At 43.0% G+C, this 12,727-nt stretch overlaps 1 protein-coding gene across 1 annotated transcript in view; it reads right to left on the bottom strand.

The window, feature by feature from the left end:
• Arfgef3 (ARFGEF family member 3) overlaps positions 1–7,579 on the bottom strand; it is a 165,077-nt gene extending 157,498 nt beyond the window's left edge. Inside the window, exon 1 of the mRNA XM_028782607.1 lies at positions 7,495–7,579. Within this exon, the coding sequence (XP_028638440.1) occupies positions 7,495–7,579 (85 nt within the window). The remainder of the gene's footprint in view (positions 1–7,494) is intronic.
• Between the last annotated feature and the right edge of the window lie 5,148 nt (positions 7,580–12,727).

Here is a 12,727-nt window from a genome sequence, read left to right as displayed (position 1 = left end):
TCTCTTCTCTCTTCTCTCTTCTCTCTTCTCTCTTCTCTCTTCTCTCTCTCTTTCCCTTGAGGAAAGCAATTGCCCAACCACTGATCTACGTCCAGTTTCCCCACCTCTAAAGGGAGGTAACTGACATCTGCCCCATAAGATTCTGAGGAAGAGCTAATGAAATCACAGACATCAAAAGCCTGATATTGGCCTTAGATATCACAGACAGTGTCTCCTTGATAGACTCTCTGAATTTCAGGGCATGTAATGGGTTGAAGACCCAGTAGTGAGAACAGATTGTCAGAAAATTCACAGAGCATACACTCCAGTTTCAAACTGTGGCAAATGCCAAGATGGAAAATTTGGGCATTAGTCAAAGTGTGCATCAGATAGCTCTTCTATAGATGGGCATCATGGCTCCCTCTAGGAAGTGCTAAAACTGAACACCACTGCAAATTAGGTAAGAAGAAGGTTTTCTAAGAGAGCATAATGAATTCAAAAGACAAAAAAAAAAAAAACCTTAGTTCAACATGGTAGTGCACACCTGTAGTTCCAGATACTGGGGACACAGAGGCAGCAGGATCCCTTAGGCCCAAGAGTTAGCAACCAGCCTGGACAACAGAGTGAAATCCTAACTCAAAACCAAATAAACATACCAGCAAGTAGACTCAGTGAAGGCATGGCAGTTTAGATTAAGGCCAATGAGACAGCTCAGCCGCAGATAAAAGTATTTGCTGCTAACTCTGATGGCTTACATTTGATTCCCAGGAGCCTTACAAAGCAAATGGATAAGAATACAATAAAATGTTTGAAAACAGAAAACATGCATTGGATCCCAAACATTGTCACTGCTTCATGAGGGCACTAGCCTAGCTCTCACCTTCTCCCTCCTGGCGACTATAGCATCCTTCGCTTTGCCCTGCCTCTGGCTCAGCCCCTATAATTCATACAAATACGGCACTTCCCTAAGTCACCAGACATTTGCCTTCCTCACAACCTCCCTTTCCAGACAGCTTCCCCTAAACAATCTACTGAGATGGCAACTTCATTTTCCTTCCAAGGCCCTCCTGTCTCAAGTACTACTTTATGTGTCCACTGGGCTTTGTTACTATCTGATTTGTCATACATATTTTTACTGATCTTGATCATTTGCTGTTATCCTTGCAATAGTGCATGAATAGTAAATTGGATCTTTTGTCTGTTTTATTCACTATAGTAAGTGCACTGCGAACAGCTCCTGGCATGCTGTAGGTGCTCACTATGAATTTGCTGAGTTACAGAAGTAACCGGAAGGAGAGCATATATCAGTCACTGAAAGAAGGTCCATATGGCTAAAGTTCAGAGTGTCAGAGAAAAGGTGGTGCAGGATGAGCTTCCCAGACAGGTAGAGAGGCAGGCCACAGGAGACTTAGCAGAACACACTGAGGGCTCCATTTCACACTAACGGGTGCTATTCAGTCCTTTCACCTGGCATGGACTCAACAGATTAGGTTTCCCAGGTGGTACTTGTGGATGGTAGCCTGAAAAAATCTAGAAGCAACAAGGAAGGAGAACACAGGAAGCTGCAGGCCAGGGGTGGCTAGAAAGAAACCTTGGTAATCGACTGGGCAATAAAGGTAAAGATACATGGACTTGCTGGAGATACAGCTAAGAGGTAAACAGAAGCAGAACTTAGAACAGGTTAGACAACAAACTACAGAAGCATCTAGGATAACTCTCTTATCTCAGGATTAAGCAACTGGACAAGTGACAGTACTAACTGAACACCTAGAAACATCAGAGAGAAGTGAGTTAGGTTTGAGGATGAAGTAGGAAATTCACAGGATCACTTTGGGTCTTGCTAACTTCAAGCAATTTCGTGCCACTCAAGAAGAGATGTCGACATAATTCATTACGCTGGGTCTAGGATGTGAGGGACCAGGAATGTGGGAATGGACGAATTCAATTCCTCTTGACACGATGTACCTCAAGAACCATAGTGTTACGGGAAGCAGCAGTGGCAGCAAGGCAAAACCAGCACCCAGCAGCGTCTGGTATCTCTGGTAGAAGCTGAGTTAGATCAGAGTAGGCCAGAATAGTAGGAAGTAAAGAGAAGGGCACACTCCCTGTAGATGTGCTGAGAAGTCTGACAGTGGAAAGCTGCCTATGGGAAAACCTGGAGCTGGAAGGGAAGGGAGTGAAAAGATGGCAGCGAGGCACCTTCCTTGTGGGAGTGTCCGCTTCTAATTTCATGTCCTTTTTCCTTTATATCTCAAATGTATCCCTCATCAGTCCCCTATTTTAAGTAAAACATTAAAAATTTTAAAATGAGGGAACGGTGCTTTCCAAGATATAACCCCCAACCTGTCTTCCTGATTTTCAGTGCCAGTCCCATCCCTGGGAGTTGTTAGTTCTGAAGGAAACCCTGTTCTTGCAGGCTCTCCTGAACTCATCTCTATCAGTGAGTGCTGTTTTTACTCAGGCCATATCACTGGCACACAAGAGTCTCAATAGCATAGAATAAGATAAAATGCATACTTAGTCCTTGCTACTTATTCTGCAACTATCAAAACCACTAAGTTTTAGAGGTATTATGACAAAGCAGAATGAAATGTTAATTAAATAAAACAAACAAACATGCACTAAAGGGGCTAATAAGATGATTTAGTGGGTAAATGCACTTACCACCAAGCCTGACAATGTGAGTTCAATTCCCAGAAATCATATAGCAGGTCTGACCTCTATATGCAGGCTTCTGCACCCACTCCATATAAATAAAGTAAATATTGAAAAACTTAAATGCATTAAAGAAAAGTCTTACATTTTAAAATAAATGTGAAGTATGATCCCTTTGCAAAAGGGGTAACTTTTAAATCTAACATAGTGTGTCCACTGGGTGGTAAGATAATATTCACTTCTATACTATTTTAATGTTTTCTAACATTCTGAAAACTAACATGTAACTCTTACAAATTAAGGATGAGTAATATTTGAAACCACAGGGGTTAGTAAGAGTATATTTATAAATTAAAAGTATGTCCTCAAATATAGATGCAGGATCCACGGGGGCTGTAAACACTGTGCTTGTGCTCACAGGGGCCACTACTCTGCTGTGTTTTATCTAATTGGCCAGTACCATTCTGCTTTCTCAGCCATATTCAACATTTGCTCCGAGGAAACCATCTTTTTTTAACCCTGGTATTCAACTGCCTCATAGTATAAGTCTAATCCAGTTATGACTCAGGACACATTGAGAATCCATGGACCAAGGACCATACACAGATGTGACTGAAACAGCCACATGGTCTAAATGTGGTGATGACCAGTCTTTCCAAAGTTGGTATAAGGAAGGAAAGGCTCCTGTCTCTTGAGATGGTACAAATGGTATCATCGGTCTCTTCCAACTTAGATCAATGGTTCTCAACCTTCCTAATGCTATGGACCCTTTAATACAATTCCTCATGTTGTGGTGATTCTCAACAGTAAAATTATTTTTGTACCTACTTTATAATTATAATTTTGAAATCGTTATGCATTGTATGGTAAATTTCTTTGGGGTTTTATGATCCTGTGGGAGTCTCCACCCACAGGTTTTGAACTGTGCCTTAAATGATCTAGGTGCTGCTGCTGCTGAAAGTGGGGACGGGCTCAGAAGTAGCAGAAATTTCTAACTAGTGTCACCATACGAGAAATAATTGAAAGATAACACAAGCTAAGGAATTTGGGAGAAGTTTTATGCAGACAGAGAGTGAAGGATTCTAAGTTACAATCCTTTAATTTTAGGTAGCTGAACTTATAGGTGAGCTTTAAAGAAGGGAGGATTATTCAGGCATGAGAAGAGGGCCTGACTTTCCCATAGAGTAGGCTTTACTACCACTGTCGGTCCTTATCTGGAATATTGAGATTGAAACAGACAATTCTGCCAGACTAATGATACAGAAGTGCCATTACAGTGAAACAAAGGACAGTTAACAAAGGACTGGGTTAGCTGTGATGGTCACAGATGTGTTTGTTTGTTTGTTTGTTTTTAATGTCTGAGCAGCCACACAATGTCTTGTCTTGCTGTAACATAGCTCTATGATTACATCATCTGCTAAAAAGTTTGTCTCACCCCCCCACACACACAAAAATTTTTTCTTTAGAATATGATAGGACAGTAGTCACCTCAAGAGAGAAAAGTCATCTCTATATACTAATACGGAAAGCCAGAAGGAAGGCTAATTGAGAAATAGCTTGAGTTCAGGGACAAGGTAAGTTAAAGCTGACCCCCACCACACAATTTTCTTGCTCCATCCGTGAGATGTTCATTAGAAGGATAATGGGTTTTAAGTTGATGTGAAATTATACAGTTTTAAGGACCTTGACTTGATCTTTGTGAATTGTCTGATTTTGGGTGTCTATAAACTCAGACCGTCTTACCCCCTACTTAGACTGTGTTAGGAGAAGGGAGTAATCCTTATTCTTAATTAATTCTCAATTATTCTTCCTTCTGGCTTACCTTATTAGTAAAGAGATGACCTCTCTCTCTCTTGACATGACTACTGTCCCATCATATTCTAAAGAAAGGTGACTGTGTGTCCTAGTATAATCTCTGTTGCTATGAAAAACACCATGACCAAGAGCAACGTGGAGAGGAAGGGGTTTATTTCAGGTTACAGGTTACAGACTATCACTGAAGGAGGCCAGAGCGAGGGCCTGAAGAAAACACCACAGAGGAGAGCTGCTTTTTAGGTTGTTGCAGGCTCACACTCAGCTACCTTTCCTATACAGTTCATGTCCCACCTGCCTAGGTGTCTCACAGTGGTCTGGGACCCCCTCTATCAATTCGCAATTAGAACATGTCTCATGAGCATAGTCACAGAGCAATCTGATCTAGGCAATTCTTCAGTTGAGGCCCCTTCTTCTCAGGTGACTGTAGCGTCATGTCAAATCCACAGCTGAAACTAATTCCACCACTGTGCTTCCCCCTTGAAAATCTGAATAAGGACTACTCTCCTCTCCTAACACAGTCTAAGTAGGGGGTAAGATGGTCTGAGTTTATCGACACCCAAAATCCGTATAGAGCATGTCAGACAATTCACAAAGATCAAGTCAAGGTCCTTAAAACTATAATTTCACATCAACCCAAAACCCATTATCCTTCTAATGAACATCTCATGGATGGAGGAAGAAAATTGTGTGGTGGGGGTCAGCTTTAACTTACCTTGTCCCTGAACTCAAGCTATTTCTCAATTGCCTTCCCTCATAGGTATGCACAGGCCAAGTCTAAAGTACTAAGTGCTCTAAGAGAGTGTGGAGGGCAGGGCTCTCAGCCAGCAGAGGAAATGATTCTACTGGAGCAGGTAGTGAAAGCTTCCTGTAAGGCCTTGAAGGATCTGGAAAGGAATTCCAGACAGAAGAGTATCAGGAGCAAAGACACTAACTGCTGTGCATGGTGTCATCAACAAAGTGGCACAACTCTAACTACCACCAGGCCCTGGAGCTCTTGGTGGGGTAGTAAGAAAGGGAGTGGCTCTAGATTCTTAAGTCCTTTATTAGAAATTTAAATGTTAACTCTATTTAAAAATATGAGGGCTCATCGCCGACCAATGTTTTCTATTAAAAACCTTGCCTTGGCTGTGGGAAATGGAGGGAAGTAGAAAAACAGCAAAAACCTACCTCCTCTGCCTTTGTTTATACTGCATACCCCACTCCCCCTCAACAAACTGTTCTCCTCTGCTACAGGGAGTGTCTGAAATGTATGATCAAAAAAAAAAATAGAAGAAAAATAAGAGAACTGAAAGATTACCCATTCTTTAAGTAAAATCTACTCAACATCCCTTCTGTCTCCTCCCCTCACGTTCAGACCCTGTGCCTGGCCCTGCTTTCCAGCTGTGGCTGTTCCCATGTACCCAGGAATGTTTCACACTATTGTTTGACTGCCACAGCTTTATCTCTTCTCGTGCTAATTACAGGGTAATCATTGAACAGCAAAAGGCACTTTATCTAGTCTTATAGACAAGGTGAATTATGAACTTGACCCAGAAAATCTACCTGTCCTCAGCTCTCTGCTTCCTTAGTAGCTTCAAGGGCCTAAATTCAATGACCGTGGTTTAAACACGAGGTGTTGAATATCAAATGTCCAACTTATTGAAAACACTGGGTTACTCTCCACCTCTGTGTTTATCTCCATCTGTTTCATTTATGGCAAACTAATAATGAACACTAGGAATGGTGTATTTCATGCCCAGCCAGGTCCCGCTTTATTATGTTACCCAGCCATCTGTGACCCTTCATTAGAGAGCCATTTGGGAATCCAGCCTGGAATCACTGCTGAACACTCAACGATAACGGCCACATTGAAACCTTACTGTGGCTTTGAGAGCCTTGCTGCTTCTCAGACAGCTAGTTCATTTTCATTTAACATAAAACTAAAATGGCCAAGCACTAGTTCTACCTACAAGATAAACTCCCTGGGCAATAATTGAGACAATTTAGGGATATGCGGAGATTAAACAAAGGATGGTGCTGCTACAATTGTCTACACACAGAGACACAGACACACATGTGTGCACAAACATGTGAATTAAGACCTTCCATTAGAACAGCATGACCTAAAACACTATCAGAATTCTGCCTTGTAGTGGACCACCAACTAATGGCATTTCTATGTCTTTTTTTTTCAGGTTGCACACAGCATAGAATCATGACAAGTGCCGATTGTTTTTTATTTTAAGGGAAGGGGTTCTTTTTTTTTTTTTTTTTTTTAAATTAAGCTGGTTACTGAGGCATAACAAGCAGGCTCTGGTAAAGCAACGGGCTCACAGAGCTGTCTGTCTAGTGCAGTTCAGTCCTCCCGATTCTCGGTGCCTTTGTCTTGCCTAATTGATATGTCATCCTGTTAATTTCCTGATGTTGAGGACTGCAGCCCTACATGATGGGAAACGCTCATTTGCAACCAGGAACTGATTTCAATTTTAGCACGGCTCACACAACTAAAAGCCCACCTGTCTGAGGGCGAGTCAATAACAGAACTGCAGGAGCAACACAGTTCCTCCAGACTGTTATTCTCCATGCACAATAGCCATAAAAGTGAATATTTAGCAAGGTGGCCTCTATCAGCAAAATCAAATTAAACAAGCCTTCTTTCCTGGTTCCACTCACCAGTGTTTGAGAAGAGGGCTGTTGCTTTAATTAACTTCCTTTTTTTCCTTCCATACCCCTGAAAGCCAGGGCCCTGATTTCGCACAAGCTGGAGGTCCTAACTTGGCTATGGGGAACCCTGGTCTATGGGCTCTAGGGACCAGGAATGGGGTTGCCTCCCGCCAAAGACAACGGTTCCCATAGAGGTTTGGGAAGCTGTAAGGGGACCAGATGGAGACAGCTGGATGCCCACACTGAGCCAAGATTTTCATACCCCGCATTAATTCTCCGAGGCAACATCTATAACCCATACTCGGTGACAGTCCTTCCTGCCCAGGGGCCCTGAGGAGCGTGGGATTCAGGAGCAGGTGTTCCTGCGCACCCCCTCAGCTCCTGCGCATCGCTCTCGCTTACCCAGGGCCCAGGTGCAGCTCTCTTTGATGGCTTTGTATTTGCTCCCGGACGCGTCTCTCTGCAGCTTCCTCAGGATCTCTTCCATCTTGGCCTTCCCAGAGCCAGGCCACCGACCCCGAGATCGCGCAGGGGAAGCGCCTAGGAGGCCTCGACACTCGTCCCCATCGCTATCGGCGGCCGCTGATGAATCACGCCCGCTCCACGCCACGGGCCACGTCAGCCCCGCCGTCACGCCTGTTGCCACGCCCGCCGAGTCAGGAGCGCTCACTAGCCAGGGAACTAGGGGGTGGGGGGTGGGGGTGGGGGGTGGGGGTGAGGGGCTGGCTGCCTACCTAGCACCGAAGAGAACCTGGGGTACCAGGCTCCATCCAAAGGTGGGGATCTGCAGCTGGCTGCTAGCCAGGCTCTGCCCTAGGGAATGCACCGCGATCCGCGGGCAGAGGGCAGGGAAGGGCCTGGTTGCTTGTGCCAATCACCTGCTGGGCGGGCACATCCTGGCATCTCTGAGACTCACTACATTAGAGGGTAAATAGTAATAAATAGTAAATAGTAAACAGCTGGTCCCCTCCCTGTGTAAGGCTGAAGTCATCCAGCGAGAACTACGTCATCTGTCTGCCTGCTAGGAGCTTACATAATAATGTATGAGATTCATACATTAGACTCTAATACAGTTCTCTCTAAATAATTAGAGAATTGGATGTGAAAATTAAACCAGAAAAGGTTTAGAAGAAGATTAAAATGAATATACTTCCCTTACTTCATTGAAATTTCTACCAAACCAGCTAAGGCAGAAATTGAAAAAAGAAAAAAAAATCAATAGATTTAATTGACAACTTTAAAATCTATAAATAGACCAGTAGTCATGTTAGAAATTAATGGCCCAGTATATAAGCATGGAAATTAGATCTCAGCTACTTCCCAGCCCACAAGAATTGTAGTCCACACAGTCTGAATCCAAAGACGTTTTTAAAACCTTCAATATCAGCAGGTGAAGATAGGGAAGTTAGAAGTTCAAGGTCGTCTTTGGCTATACCGTCAGTTTGAGACGAGCTTGTACACAAGACTGCCAAAATAATAATTAGTAATAATAAAATAACAAAATAAGAATCTCTTCCCTTCCTTTCTTTGCCTGTCTTGTACTGGCTAAGTTGTTTGCCTCTAAAGGGACACACTGGCAGTGACAGTTGAGGTCTGTTGGGTTTTGATTGGCAGAAAACCCTACCCCCTGAGAAGCCAGGGGAACTAAACTAGGAAGGTGGAGTGAACAGGAGCCTCTGCTATTTGGGTAACTTCCAGTGCTTCCTTCTGCCAGCTGTTGGAGGGAAGACGCCGGAAGGAAAGCACCGACCGACCGTGTTCTGAGAACTGTGACCGGTAGTGAGGTGGGGTTAGAGAAGAATTTTGGGTTTTTTGTATTTTTTTTGAACATGGTCTCATTAAGTAGCTCTGGCTGTCTTGGACCTTGTTCTGTACACCAGGCTGAGTTTGAATTTACAGACATCCATATGCCTCTTCTTCCTGAATGCTAGGATTCAAGGCGTGTGCCACCACCATCCAGCACAAATTCAGTTTTTACTAGAAATATATTTGTAGTGGTAGGGATGCTGTCTGCAGAGTGAGTGAGGGCTTGAAGGAATGAAAGCAGGTTTCAGTGCAACCTTGAATAAACTGGGCTTTAGGTGGGCAGGAAGAGAGATGTCTGGGGAGATACTGCGAAAGGGTTTGATGACTGGACAGAGAAGGATCAGCAGCATAAGGGAAGCATTCAGGTTTTCTTTAGGAAATCAGAAGATGCTGGCCCCATTTGGTAAGGTAAAGATGATGGTGGAGGAAGGGTTTGGGAGAAAGGGTGCATCCAAGCTCAGATTTAACATGATCTAATTGAAAAGATAATGCCACATCAGTAGGGAGCTTCCAGGAAACATCCCTGATGGAAGGGATGATTTAAAGCCACTCAGTACAGTGAGCTTTGCTGTCAGAGGCCAGAGAGGAAGCTGCAGGACCTAAGATGGGGGTGGGGAGGGAAGAGAGAAGATGGGAGGTGGGAGAAATCCCTGGAGCAAAAGGCAACCAGGGAAGGATTGACACAAGAAAGTGTCTAAAGGGGAGAGAGTGTTGACTGCTCTCAGTTCCTTCAGAGTGCCGATTCCCAAGGGCCCTTCTGCTCTCCATCCACACATCTAGTGGGGCCATCTTGTGAAGAAAAGTTTCTAGTGCTAAAAAGCAAACAACAAAGCCTCATATTCAACCATCTATTAACTATTTGGAATAATATATTCATCAGAATTATACTATGCATCAAAATGAATTACCGATAGTTTAAAGAGCTAGATGTAAGAATCAAACCATAAAAAGTTAAGAAGAAAAATTAAATGATTATACTTCCTAATACATTGAACTTTTTGTAAAAGTAGTTATAGCAGAAATGGGGAAAATTCAATAAGTTTCATGATTTGACTATTTAAGACCTTTAAGTTACAAGTTCCATTCACAAATTCAAATGCAAATGTGATGATGTGGATGGGAAATGTTCCCTACATGCTCCTGTACTTGAATACTTGGTCCCCAGTTGGTAATGTTGTCTGGGAAAGTTACAGAGCCTCGAGAGGGTGGAGGAAGAATGGCACTAGGGGTGCGGGCTTTGTGCTTTTATAGCCTGGCCCCACTTGCTCTCCTCTCTTTCTGTTTCCTGTGTGCCGACATGATATGGTTTGCCAGCTTTCTGCTCTTGCTTTCTGTCCCATCTCTTCCCTGCCAAGATGGACTCCAGCCCTCTGGAAATGGAAGCCAAAGCAAACCCTTTCTTCTCAGAGTTCCTTTTTTTTTTTTTAAAGGTTTATTTATTGTTTACCTATATGAGTACACTGACACTGTCTTCAGACACACCAGAAGAGGACATCAGATCCCATTACAGATGGTTGTAAGCCATCATGTGGTTACTGGGAATTAAACTCAGGACCTCAGGAGAACAGACAACGCTCTTAAACACTGAACCATCTCTCCAGCCCCCCAGAGTTATTTTGGCCATGGTATTTTGTCACAGCAACAGAAAAGTCACTAATACAATAGCAAGTTACACTCAAGTGGATTAAAAGGAGAGAAATCTAGCTTTTAATTTTATGTAGATTTCAATTTTGAGCCTATTTTAAAGTTGTATTAGCTTTATAATTAAAAAGAAAATACTTTAGATACAAACCAGTAAAGTGATTCTAAGAATGCCACTAATATAAAATTTGAATAGTGTTGTTAAAAAGACTTACCAAATTGTTAAAAGGAGGTAGTATGGATATATAATCTAAAAACAGAACAGGCAGTTAATAATTCTATAAATAATAATTTACAGAATAAATACAGTTATTGATATATCTACAAAAGCCAAGCATAAAAGCAGAAACTTTTAAGTGAGTGGATAATTTTTTTTTCATTTTCTTTTTTCATTGGATATTTTATTTACATTTCAGATATGATACCCTTTCCCTGTTTCCCCCCACCCAGAACCCCCTATTCAATACCCTTTCCTCCTGTTTCTATGAGGATATGCCCTTACTCACCTACCCACTCCCACCTCCCCACCCACAAATTCCCCCACACTGGAGCATCCAGCCTTCACTGGACCAAGGACTTCTTCTCCCACCTATGTCCTACAATGCCATCCTCCCCTACCTGTACAACTGGAGCCATGGGTACCTCCCTATGTGGTCCCAGGCTGGTGGTTTAGACCCTGGGAGCTCTGGTTGGTTGGTATTGTTGCTCTCCCCATGGGGCCACAAACCCTTTCAGCTCCTTCAGTCTTCTCTCTCACTCCTCCATTGGGAACCCCATGATAAGTTCAATGGTTAGCTGTGAGCATCCACCTCTGTATACTTCAGGCCCTGGCAGACCTCTAAGGTGACAGCTGTATCAGGCTCCTGTCAGCATGCACTTCCTGGCATCCACATCAGCTTCTACTTTTGGTGACTGCACTCAGGATGGATACCCAGATGGGACAGTCTCCAGACAACCCCTCCGTCAGCTTCTTTCCCACACTTTGTCTTCATATTTGCTCCCATGAGTATTTTGTTACTCCTTCTAAGAAGGACAGAAGCACCCACACTTTGGTCTTCCTTCTTCATGAGCTTTATGTGGTCTGTGATTTCCATCTTGGGTATTGCAAGCTTTTGGACTAATATCCAATTATCAGTGAGTGTATATCATGTGTTGTTTTGTGATTGGGTTACCTCACTCAAGATGATATTTTCTAGTTCCATCCATTTCCCTAAGAATTCCTGGAATTTATTGTGTTTTTTTAAATATTTATTTATTTATTTTATTGATGAGTACACTGTAGCTGTCTTCAGATACACCAGAAGAGGGCATCAAATCTCATTATGGATGGTTGTGAGCCACCATGTGGTTGCTGGGATTTGAACTCAGGACCTCTGGAAGAGCAGTCAGTGCTCTTAACCGCTGAGCCATCTCTCCAGCCCCCTATTGTTTTTAATAGCTGAGTAATATTCCATTGTGTAAATGTGCCACATTTTCTGTATCCATTCCTTTGTTGAAGGACATCTGAGTTCTTTCCAGCTTCTGGCTGTTATAAATATGGCTGCTATGAACATAGTGGAGCATATGTGCTTGTTATATGTTGGAGAATCTTCTGGGTACATGCCCAGGAGTGGTATGGCTGGGTCCTCAGGTAATGCTATGTCCAACTTTCTGAGGAACCGCCAGACTGATTTCCAGAGTGTGTGTACTAGCTTTCAATCCCACCAACAATGGAGGAGTGTTCCTCTTTCTCCACATCATTGCCAGCATCTGCTGTCACCTAAGTTTTTGATCTTAGCCACTCTGACTGGTGTGAGGTGGGATCTCAGGGTTGTTTTGATTTGCAGTTCCCTGATGGCTAAGGATCTTGAACATTTCTTTAGATGCTTCTCGGACATTTGAATTTCCTCAGTTGAGAATTCTTTGTTTAGCTCTCTACCCAGTTTTTAATAGGGTTATTTGGTTGTCTGGAGTCTAATTTCTTGAGTTCTTTGGATATTAGCTCTCTATCAGATGTGGGATTGGTAAAAATCGTTTCCCAATCTGTTGGTTGCCATTTTGTCCTATTGACAGTGTCCTTTGCCTTACAGAAGCTTTGCAATTGTATGAGGTCCCATTTGTCAATTCGTGCTCTTAGAGCATAAGCCATTGGTGTTCTGTTCAGGAACTTTTCCCCTTTGCCTAGGTATTCGAGAGTCTTCCCCACCTT

The sequence above is a fragment of the Grammomys surdaster genome, unplaced genomic scaffold, assembly GCF_004785775.1.
Source record: "Grammomys surdaster isolate TR1022 unplaced genomic scaffold, NIH_TR_1.0 806, whole genome shotgun sequence".
Taxonomy (NCBI): Eukaryota; Metazoa; Chordata; class Mammalia; order Rodentia; family Muridae; genus Grammomys; species Grammomys surdaster.
The sequence above is the reverse complement of the archived record's forward strand: the minus strand, read 5'-3'. Positions and strand labels throughout refer to the sequence as shown.